General features: G+C 51.3%; 1 protein-coding gene across 1 annotated transcript; it reads left to right on the top strand.

The window, feature by feature from the left end:
* Nucleotides 1-8,202: 8,202 nt before the first annotated feature.
* On the top strand, nucleotides 8,203-15,833 carry LOC104339513 (cytochrome P450 4B1). The gene is made up of 12 exons (XM_009945673.2): nucleotides 8,203-8,388; nucleotides 9,298-9,439; nucleotides 10,145-10,189; nucleotides 10,873-11,000; nucleotides 11,438-11,562; nucleotides 11,657-11,808; nucleotides 12,012-12,118; nucleotides 12,914-13,104; nucleotides 13,486-13,619; nucleotides 14,086-14,150; nucleotides 14,863-14,945; nucleotides 15,665-15,833. Exons 1-12 carry the CDS (start codon nucleotides 8,203-8,205, stop codon nucleotides 15,831-15,833), a joined length of 1,527 nt encoding a protein of 508 aa, XP_009943975.1.
* The last annotated feature ends 7,505 nt before the right edge of the window (nucleotides 15,834-23,338 follow it).

The following is a 23,338-nucleotide window of genomic DNA, read 5'->3' as shown; positions in this document are numbered from 1 at the left end:
TGAAAGGGAGTAGGTGAAAGGGGATCAAACTCGAGGAACTTGGCAGAACTGTCATGTAAACAAACAGCAGCTGCTAAATTGCATTTAGGTAGATACTGATTACACAACATAAAACACTCCCTAAGGTTTGTTAAGCCCTGACATAGCTTGCCTGGGGAATTTGCGTTTTCAGAGGTTTGAAGAGCAGGTCACCATTTTTGATGGATAATCCAAAAGCCTCAAGAAGGCGATGAATGTCGTGTAAGGCTACAGCAGTGTGCCTCTGGTCCAATATGTGCATGGTCCAGGCCCTGGGACTGAACAGGAGGCTGCCTCCACCCTGCTCAGCCACTGGGCCCTGCATGACTTTCTGGATTCACTAAAATCCTGCCTCTCCATATTGGAAGAGGAAAAGGAAAGGTGCTCTGCAGCATTCCCATCCTCCTCTCTGCATTGTGCCTATGGCTTCTTGGCACGGGAAGGGAGCAGAGCCCTCTTGCCCCGCAGTTGCATACCCAAACCCACCAGATCTGCGCACAAAGCTCTCCTTGGTGCCAACACCCTCCGCGGCCAGGAGTTAGTCACACTCTTCTAAACAATGCCATGCATGGCACCTCGCCTCCCACTGTCCCCGAGCCACGCAGGCCAGGCCAGTCAGCCAGCCTGCATCCCTCCTGCACCCCACATCCCGCACCTCACATCCCATATCCTGCATCCCATGTCCTGCGTCCTGCATCCCATATCCTGCACCCTACATCACCATATCCTGCGTCCCGCACCCCTTATCCTGCATCCCACATCCTGCATCATCCCACGTCCTGCGTCCTGCATCCCGCATCGTCCATGGCAGCTCTGCTTTTGAACTGGAGAGCCCAGCTGAGGCTACAAGAGGTGTTCTGGGGCAACTGCGTCCCAGTGCCAGAGCAAGCCAGATCTTTCCAGAATATAATTTCTGAGATTGCCTCCCTCCCAACTACCTTTTCACTCCCAGATATTAGAGACACGGCAGTAATAAAAAGACCTGGTCACATGGGGTGTATAACTCAGAGCAATGAAGACAGTCAAGGACTGAAGGTGGAGAGGTTTCCTCATGCTTTAATCTTTCCCTACTTTCTGACGAAAGGGTAATTGCAAAGATGATGAGCTGGCCTTGGACTGCCTGATTCAGACCTTCAGATAACTAAATTAACAAGAGTTTGTGAGGGGCAATGGGCACAAATTGAAGCACAGGAAGTTGCAGCTGAAGATGAGGAAGAACTTCTTCACTCTGAGGGTGACGGAGCACTGGAACAGGTTGCCCAGGGGGGCTGTGGATTCTCCTTCTCTGGAGATACTCAAAACCCACCACAACCAGGTCCTGTGCAGCCTGCCCTAGGTGACCCTGCTTTGGTAGGGGGGTTGGACTAGATGATCCACAGAGGTCCCTTCCAACCCCTACCATGCTGTGATTCTGTAAGAGGGGCAATGTGGGGTGCAACAGGATAAGTCTTTGTTTCAGTTAAAAAGCTCTTGGATTTTTCTCATTGCTACAGCTTGGTCTTTCAACAACAGCAGAGAAAAAACACCATCTACTCACAGAGTTATTCCTTTCCCCACAGAGGCTGTCAGAACAGCTGTACAGCCACATGCTGGTCATGTAAAGGGTACCTGTCCGTGCTAGTCTGGTGGTGGTACTTCTTGCATGCTGCCAAGCACAGCAGGAGCAGCAGAACCAGGGGCGAGAGCAGCTTGCTCACGCTGCCAAGGCATGCGGTCCCTGCACAGCACCCATGCTGCTCTCCGCACAAACTCATTAGCAGATGGTACCAGCAATTTCCACCTAAACCCCACTGGGATTTTGCACTGGAAGTAGCCTGTAAATTAAATAAGTCTTGCAACATATTTGTAAGACAGCTGTATTAAATGCTTCCAGATAGAAATTCATCCTCGAGACATATGTGGTCAGATGGCATCCAGGCAGCTCTCATTACTCTGCAACGCTTGCTGCATTTCCTCATATATCATGTTTCTGGAAGCCTGAAACTGCTTTTTTTTTTTGCGTTACAGCTACGTTTCATCTGTCAGCACTAAGCACTGCAGGAACACGCAGGGACAGATGGGCCTGGACTCTTCTTCCCATCCGAATAGACACAGGCACAACCGGGGAAAGCTGCTGCTGCAAGGTCACGCTTTGGGGCAAAGTACCGATGTGCCACTTGCATTTCACCTGCTCAGTAAGCCAGATCTTCTGCAACAAACGCCAGCAGTATGAGTCAAATCAGTGAGGCAGATCCTCTGCTTCTTCTGGTTTTGGTGTCTAAATGAAGTGAAGAGACACCCAAGACCCTGAAGCCAACTTCCACAGCCTGACGTGTCCGTGGTTGTGGTACGAGACGGTAATTCTCCAGTGTTCTTTAGGGTTTTTACCTTTACGGCCTGACCTGCCGTGGCATACACTGCCATCATGTGGACATCCACAGCGTCGAGCCAAAAGTGCGGGGGCTCTGCAAACGGGTGACGACCTTCCAAGTGTCTTTAACACCCAGCTGTAGCTTTGCCAGCCTCAGATGACCAGAAGGTCAAGCCAAGACTCTGTTCACCCTACCAACCTCCCCAGACCGCTCTGGCTATCAGGAGACTCTTGTAGATGCTTCATCATGCTGAGATCTTCTTTTGGACACTCCTTACTTCAGTTGGAACATCTGGGAGCAATAGGGCTGTAGGTTCTCCTGGTGCTAAGCAAACTGTTTCTGGCCTTGCCTCAGTACCATGACCAAACCAGTGCTGTCCCCTTTCTCTTTTCTCCACTTGCAGCTCTGTGCCCACTCCAGTTTCCCTTTTGAACTCCCACAGTTTCTTCCCCTGCAAAAAACTCTTGAGTTGTCTTCCCCAGGCTGTACTAATGAGTATCAGACCAAATGTTCATGGCTTCTCTTACCATGAAATCTCTGAAAGATGTGATAAAGGTGTTTCTGTCCCCTCCACCAGTGAAACAGAAAGTGCAGAGGCTGGAGGTTGGATCAGGCACCCAGTTTTGCGATCTCCCAAGCTCAGATTCTTGTTCCAAATCCCCAAAAATGTGGGTTTATCCATTCCATCCCCCATGTCCCCTCCCTATCAGCTCAATGCTTGACATCACACTTGACCTTCAAGACTACCCACATCCCTTTGGCTCCATGCTCAACAGTTGTTACTGGTTACTAAATAACTATCAGGGAGCCAGACGGGTAAAAATCCACCCTACTCAGTAATCCATGGTCAAACCCATTGTCCAGGGACTTTGTCACCAGTGAGAATTTCTGTGTTGTTACAAAAGTTTCATCTGATGTCATGTCAGTGACTCTGGCAGCCTGGCCCTTCCACGTGTGGGTCTTGGGGGATTTATGAGTCATTTTGTAGGTGATTGCTGAAAGGTGCCAGCCGGGTCCAGATCAGATGGTCTGGTAATCAAGTAGGTGCCACAGGACACTCCAAAACACCTCCATTGGTGCTGACCAAAGGCTCAGCCCCCAGCTCTCCTGAGTTCCTTACATGCACCTTGTAAGGCACCCAACTACATGACATCGCTGGATTTATGTGTGCTGCAGGTCTTCACAGGAGAGACCCACAGCAGCAATCCCACCTCCCAGTGTCCTCAGCTCCATGGAGCTCCCCTTTTCCTCTCTCCCATCCACAGTCACAGGCAAGGCCAGACAAAAGTCTAGTTGTTCATGGACTGTTTCCTAGAGGGGGTTCTCTAAAAGAGCCTAAAGGTCATTTTAAAGCTGATTGAGAGGAAAAAAAGCCTGGAGGATGGACAGCTTTGGGGCAGAGCTCACAATGCACTGCAGATGGGGCATGAGGTCTCTTGTAGTATGCACCACTTGAACCTGACTTCAAGGTTAACCCCAAGCATCACTTCAGACCTGCCCAAACTCCCTCATCTGTGACCTCATCTGATAAGAGAAAACACCCAGCAACATCACTGTCCTCACACCCTTCACCTGCCCAATCTGTTTAGGTTACCCCCACATTTTCAAGGCAGCCTGCAAAGCCGTAGATCTGGCTCAGGCAGACCAAATATGGCTCCTTATGTCTCATGTTCGTCTTTCTCCATCTCCACAGGTACACATGAAGCCACAGCAGGAACCTCCCGAATAACTGCAACTCGCATGCTACCCAGCCATGTGGCCAACCAGCCAACTGGCCAGCTGGCCAACCAGCCTGCACTGCCTCCTCTCTTGATGGGAAGCCACAGTGCTACAGGACAGGTGGAAGACCATAGGAAGAGCTAGAGGTGCTAGATGTGTCTCCTACACCTTCCATGGCTGTGAGGTCCCTGGAGTCAGGTGCTTCTGCTTGGGAGTGTGAAGTTGTCATGGTAGACCGGGTCCCTCTTGCGCTGGCTACAGCCAAAGCCTTCCCTAAGAAATGTCTAACCCGACAGACTGCAGCCTTCTGCCCCTGAAAGAACAACCTTTAACTCTCGTCTGAACTTTTGCACAGATCTGGCTGGGTCGGCATAATGAGATACACTTAGTCTCATGACGATGGCCAAGTGTGTGAAAAGTTAACGCTGTTCAGTGCCTGCCAGGGGTCTTCTCCAAGGCAACACAAGGAGAGTGGGTATGTTCTTTACACTTCAAAACTGTTGACAGGGGTGGCTGTAATGACTTAACAGCCTCTGGCTCAAGGGATGCAACATGTCAGCAACTGATGGGGAGAAAAAAGGATGACAGATGCCAGCCAGAGAATACAACTCCTCGTTCCTCTCCTTTGCAGTCTGAAGAACCAGTGACACCATCCTAATGTAAGTTACAGGGGTCTACTTCAGGGGACAGTCACACTGGGGAGCTGAAGAAATGTGCTGTGACAGGGCTCAAGCAGCCAAAGAACCCAAGTCTGGGGAGATATAAGAGATTTTCAGTTGCTGTCCTTGGCTTTTTCCAATGCATCTTCCCACCATGCTAACAAAAGCCCAGTGACATGCAGACAGCTGTAGTGTTGACAGGGTCACCTTATGCCGGCTGAGGAACTTGGGCAATCATTCTTTCTAGGGAAATGCTGAAGAAACTTGGTGTTAGAGACAACTTTGGCAAACTAGCAAAAGGGTATTTGCAGCTCAGGAACAGATCAGGAGTAGATCGTAGAGTTGATGTCTTTCAGGAGAAAAGTGTGTTTCTAGAACAGTCTTCTACTACCAGCATGCAGAAGCAACGGACAGACCCCCTCTTCAGCCAAACTTTAGCAGGCGCCTGGACACATATGGCAGGAGGTGGCCGTAACCCAGCTGACATGCCCAGTGCCTTTCGCGCTCTGGGTACCCGTGATGCAAGGTGTCTCAATGTCAGTGTTCTCATCCCATTTTACGTGAAAATATCCGGGCTGTCAACCTCAGGATGCAAACCCAGAAGTGTGTGAAGAGTTCCAGAAGCATCATCACTGCTGGAGCTGGAGGCCACTGTTAGAATCTGCCACTTTCAACAAACATGCCTGCGTGTTTGCAAAATATCTTATCACCACCTGAGAACTAGGTGATGAAGCACATGAGAGAGGCCACATATGACAGTAGCTAACATCAGCAAGGGGGTTGATGTTCACCCAGAAAATCCACAGCTGAACTTCCAAGAGGAGACAGGAGCAGTGGGCTGCACAAACATCCCTCCAAGGGACAGGAAGGTGGAGCCACCGGAATCCGCTGGGTCCTTCTGTGTACTGTTCAGCTGCAAGGTTCAACCCTTGTACGGCATTCAGCATCTTCTAGCTGATGACAGGGAGGACAAATCCTCTCCCTTGCAAGGACCCACAGGTAATATTGCAGTGCCTGTGTTCGAAAGAGGGTCAGGCTGAGTCTTCCTGCTCCATGCACCAGTTTACTCACCCATGAAGAGAAAAAAGCTTGCTGAATCAGGTTGCACATTTCAGCAAAGGAATCTGCACAGATGCAAAGTAAAACTGCCCCAAATGCCCTCAGATACAGGGCTTTACACTGTGAGCTCCCAAGAGGGGTTGAAAGGTCCAAGAAGTTGCATATGAAAATTTCAGGTGAAAAGGGAGTTAGTTTAGCAATGCTCCTTCCTGAGAAGTGCCATGCACCACATCTGAGCATTTCTGCAGTCTCGATTTTTCTCTCAAAGAGTGCAGGATGAGTCCAGCCTTTGCAGCTGGGCACCTTCCCACGCTACACCCAAACTGGCACACGCTGTGGCCTCCAGCCTGTTTGCAACGGGCAGCATATCACAAATGGATGAGCACTATATCGACAATCCCTTGCATTGGTTCGTAGCAGCCAGGCGCTTTGCATCTCCCTGGGACTGAATCATAGAAGTGTAGAATCATAGAATCGTAGAATCATAGAATTATTAAGGTTGGAAAAGACCTCTAAGATCATCAAGTCCAACCATCAAACCAACACCACCATGCCTACTAAACCATGTCCTGAAGTGCCACATCTACACATTTTTTGAACACCTCCAGGGATGGTGACTCAACCACTTCCCTGGGCAGCACATTTCAATGCTTGACCGCTCTTTCAGTAGGGATATTTTTCCTAATATCCAACCTAAAACCTCCCCTGATGCAACTTGAGGCCATTTCCTCTCATCCTATCACTGGAATATAAATGGTACCTTCTGTACCTAGGGCTTCGTCTTTGTGATCATTAATTGACGAACAGGCCACAAGCCAGCTGAGGGAAAAGTTACTCGCTTCACTAGCTTTCAGACATTTTTGTGGTGTCAGGTAATTCCCAGGCAGTGGGTCTTGTAAGATTTTTTCATATACTTTTTCTGTCTAAAAAGTTTAAATATTTTACATTGAGACTGTGCAGATTCACTTCGGCCAACAATTTTCCTGTCTCTGTCACTATAAAAAGGATACATCTGGACAATGAATACCAGATAAACAGTAGTTTTTTCAGTGAAATTACTCTACTAGCAGAAAACACAGGTTTCATTTGGCCGTGGCATAATTTAGACTAAAAACTAAAGGAAAGTGCACAAACATCAGAAGACTCTTGTCCCAAAGATACATCAAGTTGAAGAGAAACACCCACAAAATTATGCAGTAGCCCATCAGACTACCAGGTTCAGCAGCTGATGACCCATCTGATCCTTGTAATACCCTGACACCCAAATGGGAAATTATTTCAGCCCATCTGGGGATCCTCCTCTCTCCAATATGCCTGGAAGTCACCCACATGCAGCAGGCTTCCAGCCCAAATTCTCTACCAACCCCGCAATTTCATCCAAGCCATTCCACACTTCTGCACCTATGGGATGTGAGCCCAGGTAACCAGCAGGATCTGCTCGGCGATTGCTAGAAGGGCTCCTACCTGGGGATCAACCAAGCACTGCATTGGAGAGGCAAATGCAGTGATGTGGAGTCTTTTTTGGAGGATGGTGAGATGCCATGTAGACGGGGGAAGGAGGTCTCACCAGGGCTGTAGAGGGAACATGACCTTACCTTCATGCCTCCTTTTCAGGTTAGACATGACCTCAGTCTTGCTGCAGCTGATTTTACTGCTCTGCTGCTCTGCCTCTCCTTATCTTACCTACTGACCATGGTAGTTCTGGGCAGTAGTTTTGTCTCCTGGTTTGTCTATGGTAGGACTTCTTGGAGAACAAGGCCACGGTCCCTTGTGTGTTGATCAGGTTATGTCCATTCTCTTGATTCTGGTCCAGCAGCGCTCTGTGATGTTGCAGTCATTCAGAGCACTGCTTTTATGGCTGGAGGCAGCTGGATCCATCCAGCCTGGGGACAGAGGTGACCTGTCTGTTCCTCACTTCACGGAGGCAGATGAATGGCTTCCAGACCTGAATCTGACTGAGGACAGCACAGAGCTCAGCTAGAGCACGAGCCTGGCTACCTATTACCTCCTTCCTCCTATGGCTTCGCCCACCTTTGCATGGATGCCTGTGAGTGCTTGCACTTGCTGCTGGGGTGTACAGAACTGTGAAGAAAGTAGCAAATATGTAGAGGTGATTTGTTAACCAGCCACCTCCATCCACAGGTTGCTGGAAGCAGGTCAAAGGGTGTGTGGGAGCAGCAGGCAGTCGGGCTGCCGGCCAAGCTGACACATTGGTCACCATGATGCTCCTGCTGCTATAAATTGCTGCCAGCAGCACTTCACCAAACTCAGCTCCAGCAGGGCAGGAGGGAGGGGATTATTGCCTGCACCTAGCTCCCTGTCAGGCACAAGCACGGGAGGAGCGGGAGAGGAGCAGGCAGAAGAAGGCTGTCAGGCATTCCAGACGCAGGGCCAGCATGGCATCTCTGCTGAACAGCATTGCCAAACCTTCTGCTGTCATTTTGCAGCTGTCTGTGGTGTTTGGTGTCATCTTCGTGCTGCTGAAGGTGGCCCAGTTCTGCCGGGAGCGGAAGAAACTCATCAAAGCTCTGGAGGCATTCCCTGGTCCCCCAAAACACTGGCTCTATGGCCACAGTCACCTGGTAAGGAGGCAGCTGGGCTCAATCAGGGTGGGTTTGTCCCAGCTGCTGGGGAAGATATCAGCCAGGATGTGAGGGGGCATCGGGTGGGGTGTGCATGTCCTCTGCTAATATTCCTTCCCACAGGAGAGGACCTCTTTGCACAGGAAGTGCCAAGACTTTTGCAGGGCAGGCAGAAAGGGTGCCTGGATGTGAGATGGGCATAATTTTGGCAAAACACAGAGCCACATTGTTTGGGATCATGAACCTAAACATGGAGTTAGGTGATTTCTGGGACTTTCATAAAGTTATTTAAACAAGAACAACCATAAAATGCCTCTCTTCTGCATTAAACCTTCTACCAACAAGAGTCTCTCCCCCTACACCCACTTAAGAAGACCTGGCCACAAAAGCAGGGCATTTTATCACAGGCATTTTCACCCTTCTATAGAAGGGTGAAATCTTCTACAGAAGATTTTGCTTTCATGTTGCATGCCCACCTTGCACTGCTGAATTTAGAGGACAGGGCTGTAACAGCCTCAGTCCCCCAGGCCAGTTCACCGGGCATCCTGGCATTGCCCACGCCAGCTGTAGCTCCCGAGTGTGACACCAAGCCCCTTTGAGTCTGTCCTAACATGGCTCAACTGCAGCCGGGCCCCAGCTAGGGACTCTCCATGGAGATGCCTTGTGCTGCAGGGACATGGCGGCTCAGGCAGCTTTACCACGTGTGCACAATCCCTTCGCCCTGCCTGGCATCTCCTCCACCTGCAGCATGGAAAGCTCCTCGTCGCAAGTCCGCCCACTTTCTCCCCATTTCCCAGGAGAGGACATCTTGCGCATGCTTTCCATGAGAGCGCAAGTTTAGCCTCTGCTCCCCCTGGCATGTCCTTCTTTTTCCACCTGAATGCAGTCCCTGCTTAACTTTCGTTGCAGATAACTACCGATAACGTATTAAATCAGATGCTGTCATGGGGAGAAGAATACCCCTATGCCTTCCCCAGATGGATAGGACCAGTCCTGCCTTCTCTAGTAATCCACCACCCTGAATACGCCAAATGTATACTTGCCCGAACCGGTAAGTCTCTACATTTGGTTTTGGGAAGTCATGTCCTTGACACTTCCCTACCGAGAAAATCATGGGAACCGTGCCTGGAGTCATCCCCTCTGCTGGCTTCCTTCACAGCTATTGCAATTCCTCCTTTGCTCTCCTTCACAAACTGCCAGACCGCCCCAGGTTTCACGGAGCAGTTTGTATTCTCGTGCAAACAGTGTTCACGTGCCTGTTCCTCCTAGTCCACTGTCTCCGTCATCGTTGATCTTACTGTCTTCTATGGCATGTACCACCACAATATCCATGTATCCTAGTAAACCCAGTAATGTGGGTGAGCTGGTATGGCAATGGCTCTCAGAAGACATCTCAAGTCTTCTCCTCTGCTCCTTTCTGTGGAGCATGGTGCCTGTGAGTGGTACATACACGGGCATCTCCAGTAACTCCCAGCCATTGTTCTCAATTTTGAGATTTGCCATGGCTATTTCTTCTTCACACCCAATTTTTGTTACAACTTTGTCTGGTTTTCTGAAGTCTACTAAGGCCGTATTTGTGGAAGACCACTTTTAAATTCTACCTCTAGTGCTAGATTATTTTACGTATTGAAATGAGACTAATTCTACATTGTGATTTAGAGGACAAAATCTAATGTCTATTTATCCTGAATTTTCTTTTTTGTTATGTTGAATTCATTAGCCATTTTACTGTTCGGGTACCTATTTTGTTTTACAGATCGCAAGTCCAATGTACCCTACAAATTCTTGGTTCCATGGATCGGTAAGTCATTCTCTCCCATTGTCCCTTTTAGTCATATTGCACATTTCAGTGGCTTCTCTCTTGTCTTCCTTCATTTTGCTTTCTTCTGTTCTAAATCCAGATCTAGCAAATGAGGGGGTTTGTTTGAGTTTAAGCCTTAGCACTGGTGGTGCCCAGCTAGTCGTGGAGCACATCAGGTGGCTTTGCCTTGGAGCACACACCCTGGCCTTCACAAAGCAACCTTCAGCTTACTCAGGGACTGAATGCTACCACGGATAACTGGGGTGAGACACATCGAGGACAGGAGGGTTCATGGCTTGCACACAGCTTTGAGGTAGTCCTCCAGGGTCCCACTGACAACTGTCAGCGTGTGTTCCAAAAGGCACCCAAGTATTCAACTGAGGGTAGAAAAACCCATCTGAGAGAGCAAGTCCTGTGACTCTTCTGTCATGGGTTTGGTTTGAGGGTAGATTAAGTGTACAAAGCCGGTTGCAGTGAAGGACACGTGGGCATGCTTTCCGTCCATCCAAAGAGCACTGCCATGAGTGGCCTCAGAGAGACCGGAGAAAAGGCTCCAACGCCAACTCTTCTTCCCCACAGACCCTGCAATTAGCCTGCACGTGGCCATAAGTAGTAGTGAGGCTGTCAGAGCCATGATCAGAGTCTGGATGAGCTGATGGCGCCTTTGCTGATTGTGTCTCCAGGACAGGGGCTGTTGATCTTGGATGGAAACAAATGGTTCCAGCATCGGAAACTGCTCACCCCAGCCTTTCATTACGACGTGCTGAAATCTTACGTGGCCCTGATGTCAGACTCGGTCAAAGTGATGCTGGTAAGAAACATCACTTCTGCTGCTTTTACGTTTTAGCTGTGCACCAGTGAAAACTATCAGGTCTGGGAATGAATGAGGGAAAGGGACTTGACATAGATGTTTCCTAGAGTTTTGCTGAACTTTTTGGGTAGTTTTGTAGCTCTGAAATTGCTCCTCTCACCTTCGTCCGGCCATTCCACTTATTCTCTCTTTCATCTGCATCAACCACTGCTGGAATATCCCTTCCTAGCCCAGTAATGCTAAACTTGGCAAAAGAAATGCACATGATAGTTTGAGGAGATTCACAGAATGTGTAGTCAACTAGGGCCTCTGCTTGCAGAAAAGAAAGTAATTGGCAGTGTGAATCAGGGAAGAGGGACAGGAAAATATGACCTGATTGAACGTGGCCAAGTCCATTCTGGTAGTCTGTCCTTGCTTACCCTTGTCTCCATCTTTAGGATAAATGGGAAAAGAAGAACACAGAAAGGAAGTCAGTGGAGCTCTTTCAAGATGTCAGCTTGATGACACTAGACAGCCTCATGAAATGCGCCTTCAGTTATAATACCAACTGTCAGACTCAGAGGTCAGTGCCTGAACTTTCAAATTCTGGAGAAACAAGTGTTCCTGTTTCCCAACTCATGCTGCTAACACCAGCTTTGACCTTGGTTTGCTTACAGCAACTCAGACTATTATATCAGAGCTGTTTACGACCTAAGCTACCTCATCAGCAATAGAATGCAGAATTTTTCTTACAAGGATGTCTTCTATGACTTGACTTGCAAAGGCCGTGAGTTTCAGGATGCCTGCAAGCTGGCCCATACCCATACAGGTACTTCTCTCCCTTTCTCCCCAGCCCTGCCTCTCACCTGAACATCTCCCCAACTTGCATCTAGAGGAGCTCAGAGTGGGACTCCAGCAGGCACTGGCCAGAGGGTTACACATTAAACAGAGTCCAAGCTGCTGACCGAGCAGACAAGTGCCCGAGGTCACTGGAGGGGTAGGACACACCTAACTATTACTTCTTCTGTGCAGATAAGGTAATAAAAGAAAGAAAGATGTTGCTGTCCAGTGAGAAGGAACTTGACAAGATCCAGAAGAAGAGACACCTGGATTTTCTGGACATTCTTCTTTGCACCAAGGTGAATGTTTCGAATAATCATATCAAGCACCAAAGAACATACCCGCGTGGCACTGAGGATGCGTCAGCAGGGAGCTCATCACCCCTGACTGGAGTTGCTGGCTACAGCTTCCCCACTCCAGATTTCCAGGCTCGGGGAAAGGCAGATTGAAAGGGAAGGAAATACAAAGGTGTGAGATGCAGTGATTGAACATAAATAGCTCGGGGAGACCTTCATCTTCCTTGTTCATTTTCATTGGGCACATTGATAGTTTAAAATAAGTGACCTGTCAGAAACCAGAGAAGAATGAGATCTTTGGAAATGTTACAAGGGGGCCACTTTGTCTCTACTCTTCTCAAGACATTTTTTTTCTTACCTTCTATAGTTTTACCTTCACAGACATCTTCGGATATTCTGGATAGAAGCTGCCATTTGGTGTTGAGGAAGGAGATACACTCTGTGCTCACTCTGTCCTTCTGGAGCCTCTGCTTTCTTCTGTGTCTCAATCTGAAGCAAAAGCTGTCCAAACCAAACTACTGAGAAATGTAACAGGGACACGTAGTAGGGGATGAAATAGGGTGTCCTTCTGATTGTTTGGGATCTGGTGTCCCACCAAAGCCCAGCTCTGCAGCTCTATTGACTGCGGAGTTGTCAATCAGCAGGTCTGACTCTTCTCACGTTTGTTGGATATATTTTCTACTGGCTTGGTTTCTAGTGCACAGGGAAATAAATCAGGTACAAACCAGACCCTTCTTCATCATCATCCAGTGTTATTTTGACGTGCACTTAAGAATTATATACCCTCCTCTTTCTTAGGATGCAAATGGAGTTGGGCTATCTGATAAGGACCTGCGTGCCGAGGTGGACACTTTCATGTTTGCAGGTCATGATACCACAGCGAGCGGGATCTCCTGGCTCTTCTACTGCCTGTCATTGTATCCTGAGTACCAGCAAAGGTGCAGGGAGGAGATCCAGGAGGTCTTGGGAGACCGAGATACCATTGAGTGGTGAGCTAGGGCTTCTTATTCCTTTACTTTGAACGCTTTTCACTCATCCTGAGAAGGAAACTTCATCCACCTTATACTGCATCTGCACTGGGGGATTCTGCTGTTCATGTAGCAATGCCAGCAGCAAAGGGAGGACTAGGAGAAGGAGAAATAGGGACTCTCCATGGAGATGCCTTGTGCTGCAGGGACGTGGCAGCTCAGGCAGCTTTACCATGTGCGCACGGTTCCTTTGCCCTGCCTGGCATCTCCTCCACCTGCAGCACGGAAAGCTCCTCGTTGCAGGAGACAGGAGACAGGGTGGTCGAGCCCACCTGGTCCCTATTGCTGATGTCCGTATTGCTTCCACTCAAACACAGCCTGATCCCCCTGGTTTGCTTTCAGGGAGGACCTTGGGAAGATGACTTACACCACAATGTGCATCAAAGAGAGCTTGCGTCTGTTTCCACCAGTTCCTTCTGTGTTCCGATACCTCTCTAAACCTGTCACATTTTCTGATGGACGCAGCTTGCCAGCAGGTCTGTTGAGTTTGTTCATCCTTCATTCTGCTGTCCGTGACAAGTAGGGCATCCTGTGCAGAGAGCCTGGTGGGGCTTCCAGCTTCTCTTCTCTCTCGAAAGGGCTGTACAGGGCCACCACAGCACACCGTCACAGCTCTTCTGGAAGGGTGGCTGGAGAGTGTCCAAGGATGTGGTCCAGGACACTGGGGTGTTCACAGAGCTCAAAGGGAACTTGCAGAGCATTGATCCTGGCAAAGAGTAAAAGTTCATCCACTGATACCAAAATGGGTCCCAGGTCTGAGGCCATTGTTTCTTCCATGTGAGGGTTTCAGGAGGACACCTGCCTGGACAGGCTGGGCATCATCTCTGACAGATCTCCTGCAACACCCCCTGCAGAGCCCAGAGAGGGAGACCATCCCACAAACACCTCTCCTGGGTCTTCACTCTGAGGTGTTACGAGCTTTTTCTCACTTTTCTTTTACAGGCTGCCAGGTTGGACTGAACATCTTTGCTATTCACAGGAATCGGGATGTGTGGGAGGACCCTGAGGTATTTTCGCCTTTATAACAAGCAGGAGTATATGATCTCTGAGCCATCCTCTCTCCTTGAACAAGGCAGCCTGTGCCTCCCTGCCGTGTTTTTTTTCCCCCTCTTGTTCCAACAGTCCATATCTAAATGCAAAGATCAATGAAGTTACCAAACAACCCAAAGGCTTTGAGCATGACAAAGTGCTGGGAAAGGGGGTTGAATAGTCTTCATGCATAGTGACACAGAGGTACTCAGACTGCTTTCAGCTGCCCTGGACAGACTTAGTTCCCAGCATGGTATGAGAAGTCCCAGGCCCTCTAGGCAGCATTTGATTTGAAGCTGATATCTTAGAGGCTTCAAGGAAAGAAATAGCTGGGAAACTTGAAGAAGGGTGCGCAGCTGCCTCTCTCCAGTGCTGGCTGGAAAGCCAAGACCAGGCGTCTCTGGACCTAAGGGATTCTGACTTGATCATTGCTGCCATGCATGAGAAAACACCTGCAGGCATGTTGGGTGCTGTAGTGAGTGATTTAGATATGTCCAAGGGGAAGATATGCACAGCCACCAGTATCCTCTTCTCATCCACCCAGTGGCTTTGTAGAGAGATGCTGATCAGCTGCATCTTCCCCAGGAACAGCAGAGGCCACATCCAGCCATACCTTGGGGACCAGGGAAGAACCTGGTGCTGCTCATATCAGACCAAACACTGACAAAATGGCCTTTGTTGCTCTCATAGGTGTTTGATCCCCTGAGGTTTTCTCCGGAGAACTCAGCACAGAGGCACTCCCATGCTTTCCTGCCTTTCTCCGCTGGATCCAGGTAGGAGACCCTTCATCCCTCTCCTTCCTCACAGGCTGCCTTGCATGGAAGACCTAGCTCAGAGCTGAGTTCCTGAAGCTAGTCATGTCCTCAGTACCCATGAGCCAAGTTGGCTTGCCCAACTCATGCAGGCGTTTGGTAGCAGAATCTCCACCATGCTCCATCAGCCCCAGAGCGTTTCCCACACCCCAAGTTCTGTGGTGACTGTAGGTTTTCACACAATTTTCTTGTGGATTTGTGGAGATGTTTACATTTTTTGTTGCCTGCATTGAGAACACAGGCTCCCTTGTTTAGGGGTGAATGTCCAGTGCACCTCAAAGCCAAGGTGGGTCCGAGTCTCTGTGGTTCCCATGCTGTATCAACAGAAAGATGTATGATATTGAGGTGTCAGTAACTTGCAAGAGGAGATACTCAACACAGAGTGAAAAATAATCTTTCTGAGGTGTCTGGGGTTTTAGCTGGATCCATGTGACACTTTCTAGTGAAGTAAGCCCCAGTTCTCTCAATCTCGTATCTTTTTTCAAGGCTTATTAATAAAAGACAGCAATAGCCCACCGCAGAGCTGGGTGCATTTTGGTGTGGCATCAGGGATTCCTAGATAAGCTGTGGCATCATCCTCGCAGCAGTTGAAGGTTCCCCAGCTTGCACATGGGCTGAACCCAGCTCAGGGGCCATTAGGATGAAGGCAGCAATCGGAGCATTTGTCATCCTCTCCTCAGGAACTGCATCGGGCAGCAGTTTGCCATGAACGAGATGAAGGTGGCTCTGGCCTTGACCCTGCTCTGCTTTGAGCTCTGCCCCGACCCGTCCAAGCCTCCCACACTGATACCGCAGGTGGTCCTCAGGTCCAGGAATGGGATCCACCTGCAGTTGAAGAAGATTCGCTGATACCGTGAGACACCACGGTGGCAGGCAAGGGATTTCCCAAGGACCACCCTGCACCCAGAGGTTTAAGAGGGGGACACCAAACAGACCCACTCTCGCCACCACAGACCTCTCCCATATTAACCCCCCCGCTGCCATCCAGGGCGGCATGCTGAGGCCCCCTCCCCCAACCCCAGCAGGGCCAGGTCCTCTCCTTGCACAGGGAACAGCTCTGCCAAGGGGGTTTTGCAGCATGGCTGTGGCTCAGCCTTCATCTCCATGGGCATCCTCCACATCCTCCTTATCTCCTCACCTCCAACCTGCCCTCGCACACTGCCTGGCAGGACTGCTCTCGCCTGCCTGTGTATTTGCACCACTGCCAGTTCCCTGCTCAGGCACGGCGATGAGCAACGCTGGCGTGATTTGCATGCGTGTCTAAAGCCTGGACACCACTTGAGCATGACACCCCTCCCCTGCCTCTAGCCTGGGTGTACCAGGCAGGAGAGCTCCTCCCTGCACCCACACAGCATCCCCACACGCCACCCTGCAAATTATTCCTCCTGATCTGTTCTGGAGCTGGCGTTGTGCCTGCCATTATGGAGAAGAAAGCCAGCAGGTTTTTCTGCCCCGGCATCGAACTTCCTTGAGCTGAGGGTGCTCAGGAGCCAGCGCAGAGACATGACTCCAGCTAACCTGGAGAAAGCACTCACTGCCCTCAGAACAACCTGTGATCAGTCTTGTCCTCCTCTGTGAAAAGAGAATAAAGCCTCATGGAGATGGTCCCCAAGCTTGGCTTTGGCTTCCTTTGCATTTGGGGGGCCAGGAGGTGCAGGATGAGTCCTGGCAGCCCGGAGGCAAGGCTGTGCCCAAGGGTGCAGCCCTGCGAGTGTTTGCTCAGGCTGCAAGGGCTGTTCCAGTGGGTTTGCCCCCAGCTGAGCCCGAGGAGTCTGTTTCCACCCCTCCCACACCCAGGGTCACCAAGCCCTCACCTCTTCCTCCGGGAGTTTCCATGGTAAGAAAACAACTGAAACGCTCTGGGGTCAAACAAAACAAAACAGAAATCACACACACACCTACTCCGATGATGGCAGCAAGAACAAAATAAACTTGCAAAAAAAAGTCCCAAGAGGGAGCACCAGTCTGTCTCGAGCCCTTTTTTGCAGAGGCTGAGAACTGACCACTCGCTACATGAGTGAGCTGCCCAAGGGGTGCAGGCCCAAGGGCCGGGCTCTTTTTGGGGGTACAGGCTCCCACTGTAGGTCCTCCCCCCAGCACTAAGCCATAGGTGGGCTCCCAAGCCAAGGGGGACCTGCTGGGCGAGCTGCAGGTCTGGGCTGGGAAATGGATCACTAGGTGGCAGTGGGAGATCCAGAAAAACCCAAAGTTCTCCCTGGTCGCTGGCAAAACCCCCTGGGCTTGGCAGGGAGAGTGGCCAGGCCACCAAGGCAGCAGGTGGACCCCATCCCTGGGGACATCCTTGTCCCCGTCCCCACTCTCTGCCGTGCAGGGCAGCAGTGCAGGCACTGCTCCGTCACAGTCCCCAGCACCATGCTGGTATTTGCACGGTGCAGGGAAAGCTTGTCACTGCGAGTGCTCGAGCACTCAGCAGGCATCAGGGGAAACTGAGGCAGGGAGGACTGCATGCTTGCCATGCCATGGTGCGAGACAAAGCTGCTTATCCAGCTCTCGCCCATGGCAATAGCATCACCAGCATCACTGCAGGCACCAACACAGCCAAACCATGTCTGTCTGTCTGGGCAGCTCAACCCTGCTTGTGGCCAGACCAGGACAGACACATCTGAGCATCTCCCGTCCTGAATAAACCCCTGCAGCCCCCTGCTCCCCGCCTCCACCACCTCCTGCATCTGCAGTTTGAGAAATGAAAATCCTCTAGGGCTGGATCTGGACCTTTGTTTTGGCTGTCTCGGTACCTAACGAGACAGGGATGCTCTGAGTAACCAGAAAGGTGCAGCTTGTATTTATTTTGCAAGGCAGGTGGAGAGTGAGTTCCTCTTCTCCCTGCTCCCTCCCTTTCTCACCCCACGAAGAGACTGGGTGCAGGCTGTGTAGGTGCCAATGCCACCACTCTTGCACGGCCGGTGGACTCGGGCTGGTCTCGAAGGTCAGACTCCAGCTCTCCTCCTCCGCAGCTCCAGCACAGAGAGGCCATTGGAGGGCAGCACTTCGATGCAGCTTTTCATTACCGGCCCTATGGCCAAGCATTTCAGCCACCCACCTGGGAACAAGCAAGCCACCTCGCAGCTCTGCTCATCCACTCTCCGGCTTGTGGTCCAAGCAATGAGCTTGGGGAGCGCTCGGCCACAAAGACCCGGCCCAGTCTCCTTGGTGGTGGGTTGCAAAGGAAACTAGATGACACTTGCAGATGTCCCTATGGCATCTTTTTGTTTGGTCATGGGGGGATAAGGCCAGAGCAGGAGGAGTTAGTTCTGATGAGGACCCTCAGCTGCTGCCCATCCTTGTACCTGTACGATGCCCTGCTTGGCCTCCCAGACCTGTGTTTTGAGGCCATCACTGCTCACTGACAGGACCAAGGCTGCTTGTTTGATTTCCAAGAGTCCTCCTGTTACGAACAGCTGAACACCAACCGCTCCCAGTGGAGACCTTCCGTGGGGAAACCGCTCTGGGAAATCTGCTAGAGAAAGACAGGAGAAACTACTGCCTTTCTTTAATGTGAAAGGAGGATCATTATTCCAGGCAGTTCTGACAAATATTTGAGGTAACCTGAGCCAAACTCTTTAAAGTCTCTCCCCATTAGGATTCACTCTTAACCCAGTTTCTAGTTTGAAGGACCAAAGCTTTTGGGGGGAAGATCTTGCAGCACCGATGCACTGCAGAGCCATAATGCAGCAGCAAGCAGGAGACAACTCTTCCGCCTTGCAGCTTATCCAGGTCAAACCGGGCAACCCAAACGTCCCCCCTGCCTTCAAACGCTGGCAGTTTCTGGACAGCAGCGTGTTCCAGATAACCTCCTCTGCCAAGCCTCCACTAAGCAGCTTTGAGAGCAGCAAAAAGCAGCGCAAGGAGCCGGGCAGCACCCAGTGACACAGATCTAATCGCCTGAGCATTTGCCCCAAATGTCTCCCTGCCAGGCGGTGACATTTCTGGGCTGTCTCGGCTCTCTCCCTCCATCACCATGGCTACAGCAGGCGCCAATCCATGGACGAGTCCTTCCAGGGTACCACCAAACCCTCTGGGAGATGCTGCGAGAGCCAACCCCTTTGGCAGGGAGACACTTCAGGGACCCCGGGACAGCCCGTAGCACCATAAATCCCCCTTTTTCTTCTTTCCCTCCTCCTTTTTATTTTTTCTTTCTTTCTCTCTTTTTTTTCTCTTCTTTTTTGAAGCACAAACAATGGAGCTAAAAGGTTGGGTATCAGGCCGATAATCATGAATGACGTGTCGTTATTACACACCACACATTCATTATCTCCCACTCCAGCCATGTCACAGGCGGCTGGAGGAGGGCAGATAACGGGGTGCCTTCATGCAGATGGCTTATTATCAGGATGTTCCAGGAGGGGCTTTAAGACAGTTAGTGATGCTGTTTGCCAGTTAAAGATTAGAGACCCCAGAGAATAATTAACAATCCCAAAACCCAGTTTTTCTGCTGGATTCTTCTGCTTTCTCCCCCCTCCCCCATCCTCTTTAATCTATTCACTCTAGCAGGTGTAATAAAGTGATAAGGACAGGCTCCGGGGATGTTTGTTTGGCTACTACGGGTGTATAAACCAACAATGGATGGCATTTTACTTCTGGCTTTCAGTGGCTTGAATCAAGACCAAAAACTTTGCAGCCCCCTTGCCCACACACACTGCCACCCCTACACGCCATGCTCCTGCTCCCACCTGGATGGCTGGGCTCCTTCCCCAGCCTGAATGACCACGACAGTGGGATGGGCTCCCTTTAGTTGCTGGAGGTCCAAATCGCATCGCTTGGGAGTCAAGGCGCCCGATGCCAGGACCTAAACCCCAGGCTATGCTGCTCGTGGCCAGGGCTGGAGCTGGTGGTCCTTCCAGCAGTGGTTTACCTGTACATGGCAAGTCTTTAATTAAACCACCTTGCAATAATTCGTACATCCTCAGGGCCAGGCATTGCTAACCTGCCTTTGCCGGTGGTTTAATGCAGCTACACCCACTGGGCTGTGCATGGACATCCAAGGAATGAGGTAGGTGTCCACCTGCCCAAGCTGCTCCAGGGTTGTGGTCACAGCTGGAGCAGAAACATCTTAAACCTCTGTGCCTAAAAAGCCTCCCTAACCTCAGGGAGATGAGGGAAGTCTCAGACTCAGAGTAAAGATGGCTTTCAACAAGATGCCCTGCTATCTGGGGGTCCAAGGGAGAAGTTGCACCCTCCTAGGCCACAAAGGAAAGCTGTGATACATCTTCCAACACAAAAAGACCACTCTGAATATCTTCTGCCCAAAAGGAGACTATCTGGTCCACAGCAGGTCCCAATCCTGAATGTCTTTCTAAAGCCCAGGCTTCGGAGATACTGGCATTACAGAGTGAGGGTTAGGATCGGGTACCCATGGTGTCCTTCCCCTTCATCAGTGGGCGTGGGGTGACTTGTGGAGGACATGATCACCTCCCCCATGCTGTGTGCAGAAAGGTGCTGGAGAGGATTTGGCCCCAAGCAAGTTGGCTCAGGGCCCTTCGGAGAGGTCACTGAGGCTGTTGGAGGTGCCCATCACCTGGGGGCTATGAGACACTGCCCTGGCTCCCGAGGGCATCCCCCAGCTCGCAGGGTCAACGTGATGGGCGCGAGCACCAGGACACCAGAAGTTGCCTTCCCAGTCATGCTCATCCTGCCAGGGAGGGATGAGACAGCATTGTGCTTTAAACAGCATCCCCGACCCTATCAGCAAGAGATGAGATATCCTAATTATGGCAGTACAGGCAAGGATCCCGGCCATATCAGCCAGCACAGAAAGGTAAACAAGAAATATAACAATGGACCCTTAACACTCATTAGCTGTGTCAGATAATACCTCACTTTTCTCCCTTTGGGGCTTAAAATCTAATTAAGATTTTCCAACAATAAATTTCATTTGTGTTCGCTTCGTTTTGTTCTTTTTAGGATCACACCGAGAAGAATCCGCGAGCTGACTGAACAGATCGTGGGAAGGCAGCCCGCTTCGCACAGCCAGCCTCAGGTCGTGCTTGACAGACAAGGGAAACTGAGGCAGGGCGGCATCACAGACTGCGCAGAGGTGAGATCCCACCGGGGAGGTGACACAGTGGCTCTTGCAAAAGATGTTTTCCTGAGGAAAGTGAACTCTGGAGGGGCACTGGCTGGGATAAGACCAAGCACCAGGGATCCTGAGCTAGCCCAAAACACACAGCGGTAATGCCCCATTCGTCACCTTGCTTGGACCTACAGCCGTGGGAGGGATCCATGAGGAAAGGGACATTGAGACCCACCAAGCCCCCAGCACACCTCCGCTCCAGACCCGCTTCCAGGCCCTGCCAGAGGAGCCACTCGGGCATCGGTCACGTATTCCGGGTGTGCACAGGGCAGGGAACAAACTCCCGCTGTTACTCATTATAAGGATGCTGTTTCTAACTCCTTTTGCAACCGAGAGGTAAAAATTAATGGGCTCCCCTCCACTTGCCACACCCCCAGCCCCCAGCCAAAGTGCTGACGCAGCGGGAACGTGCAATGGCTAATCCTCCTTAAACCCTGCTGAGCGAAGCATTGCTGCTGAACGCCGGGGAGCTGGTTTTTTCCAAGCCCGCCTGACGTTTGGCACCTGTGAGGGAAAAGTCAGGGGAGCAGCACCCATCAGGGGCACGAGTGGGGAGGTCCAGCACCCAGCCTGGGGCTGGCTCAGCCTCCGGCTGCCCAAGTGAAGGTGGTGGTGGAAGGGAACAGCTCTGTCGTGATGTTGGGGACGGAAGCCGCCGTTCCTCCACACCCGAGGGCTTGACCCTTCCAACCCTTCTATCTGTTTTCTTCTCCCCCTGTGCAATTTCTCAACTGGAGCTGTAATTTATCAACATCGAGTCTTGAGTGTGTTTTCGAAACACTTGCCAACGTGACGCTCTTTGGGGAGATGCCTTTCAGGGTGGGTCTTCTACTGGAAGGCACCTGTTCTACTCCCATGCCTGAATTTTTTTGTTACCACCCACTGGGGACAGCAGCAGCTTCACCTGTAGGAAGTGAGACAGCAGATCGTGGTGGGTGGTGGCACCAGGGTCCAGGTCCAGCCCCGGGCTTCATCCCAGAGGGCTCCCGGCAGTGGGAAGTGGCTCGTTTAGGGCTGAGCTCCCCACCAGGGCTGTCATATCTTTGCTTTGGGGAATACCCAGCAGTTTTCAGAGCCGTAGGAAAACAGGGTGTTTTGCAAAGCCCCTGCCTGAGGAAGAAGCCCACTGCCTGTGCCATGCTGGGCAGTACCTCCTCCAGGACAGGCTCAGGGCTTTTAAGGTCAGGTGCAGAGGAGCAGGGGACAGCCCTTGCAGCAGAAGAGCCTGTTCAGTTTTGAAACACGCAGAGCAGCAGCTCTGCCAGTGAGAGGCAAAGCAGCACCTCCAGCCCCAACGCCGCACCGCCTGTTTCTGGCATCGCTGCCTGCAAATGGGCCTCCAAAGCACCTCCTGAGCAGACGGCAGGGCTCCCACCAGACCCAAACCTACCACAGCTGCTGTTTCACAGGGGGGATAACATTTGCCCTTGCTCCAATGCCCAGCAGAAAGTGAGAGCCAGAGATAGCTCAGTCATCCAATGTCCTCCTGCAATGTCCTCCTGCCACCTCCTCCCACTTGCACAGCAGAGCCCCAAAACCACCCTGTTCCCCCCAAATCCAGTGGCAGCCACAAATTCCCCTCTTATAAACCCCCCATCCCATCCCATCCTATCCCATCCCATCCCATCCCATCCCATCCCATCCCATCCCATCCCATCCCATCCCATCCCATCCCTTCCCATCCCATCCCATCCCATCCCTCCCAGTCCTGCTCCACCTGCAGCTCCTGGGCTGCCCTTGATTGCAGAGCACCTTAACCCTTTCCTTGCTGGTCAAGGGGAGGACCCTTCATGACATCTGGGCAACTGCTGGCCCAGGGAAGGCCAAGGCGTTGCAGGTCTCTCATTTCAATCTGCAAATGTGGTGGCTTGGGAGCGCTCGTCACTCCCATGGTGGCCGCAGCGCTGTCCCCACTACAGCAAAGAACAGACCCTGGTTAATGAACAGCCCGTCTGCAGCAGGTTGCACCATGGCCAGCCATCCCGCGGAGAGCCAGCACTGCCCACAGCAGCCCCCAGCCACATACTGGCAACACCAGTAAGGGATTGCCACTCGCAGTCTCCAGCCCTGGAATGGTCCCCAGCTGGCTGAGGGTCTGTGCCCTGTGGCCAGTGGGATTCAGGGAGCGTTGCCTTTCACCCATCAAGCAGCACTGGGAAGTGCTGGGTTGGTGCCCTGCCTCAGTCTCCCTAGCTGGAAAATGGAAGGGAATGATGCTCACCTCCCCATACGGCCCTTCGTGGCTCTGGGGTGGTCCAAATGC

Source organism: Opisthocomus hoazin, chromosome 6 (assembly GCF_030867145.1).
Source record: "Opisthocomus hoazin isolate bOpiHoa1 chromosome 6, bOpiHoa1.hap1, whole genome shotgun sequence".
NCBI lineage: Eukaryota > Metazoa > Chordata > Aves > Opisthocomiformes > Opisthocomidae > Opisthocomus > Opisthocomus hoazin.
The sequence above is the reverse complement of the archived record's forward strand: the minus strand, read 5'-3'. Positions and strand labels throughout refer to the sequence as shown.

Coding starts and splice junctions, on each gene's coding strand:
- LOC104339513 (XM_009945673.2), top strand. CDS start 8,203: ATGGCATCTCTGCTGAACAGCATTGCCAAACCTTCTGCTGTCATTTTG. Junction 11,809..12,011: donor GCTGGCCCATACCCATACAG/GTACTTCTCTCC, acceptor TCTTCTGTGCAG/ATAAGGTAATAAAAGAAAGA. Junction 14,151..14,862: donor ATGTGTGGGAGGACCCTGAG/GTATTTTCGCCT, acceptor TTGCTCTCATAG/GTGTTTGATCCCCTGAGGTT.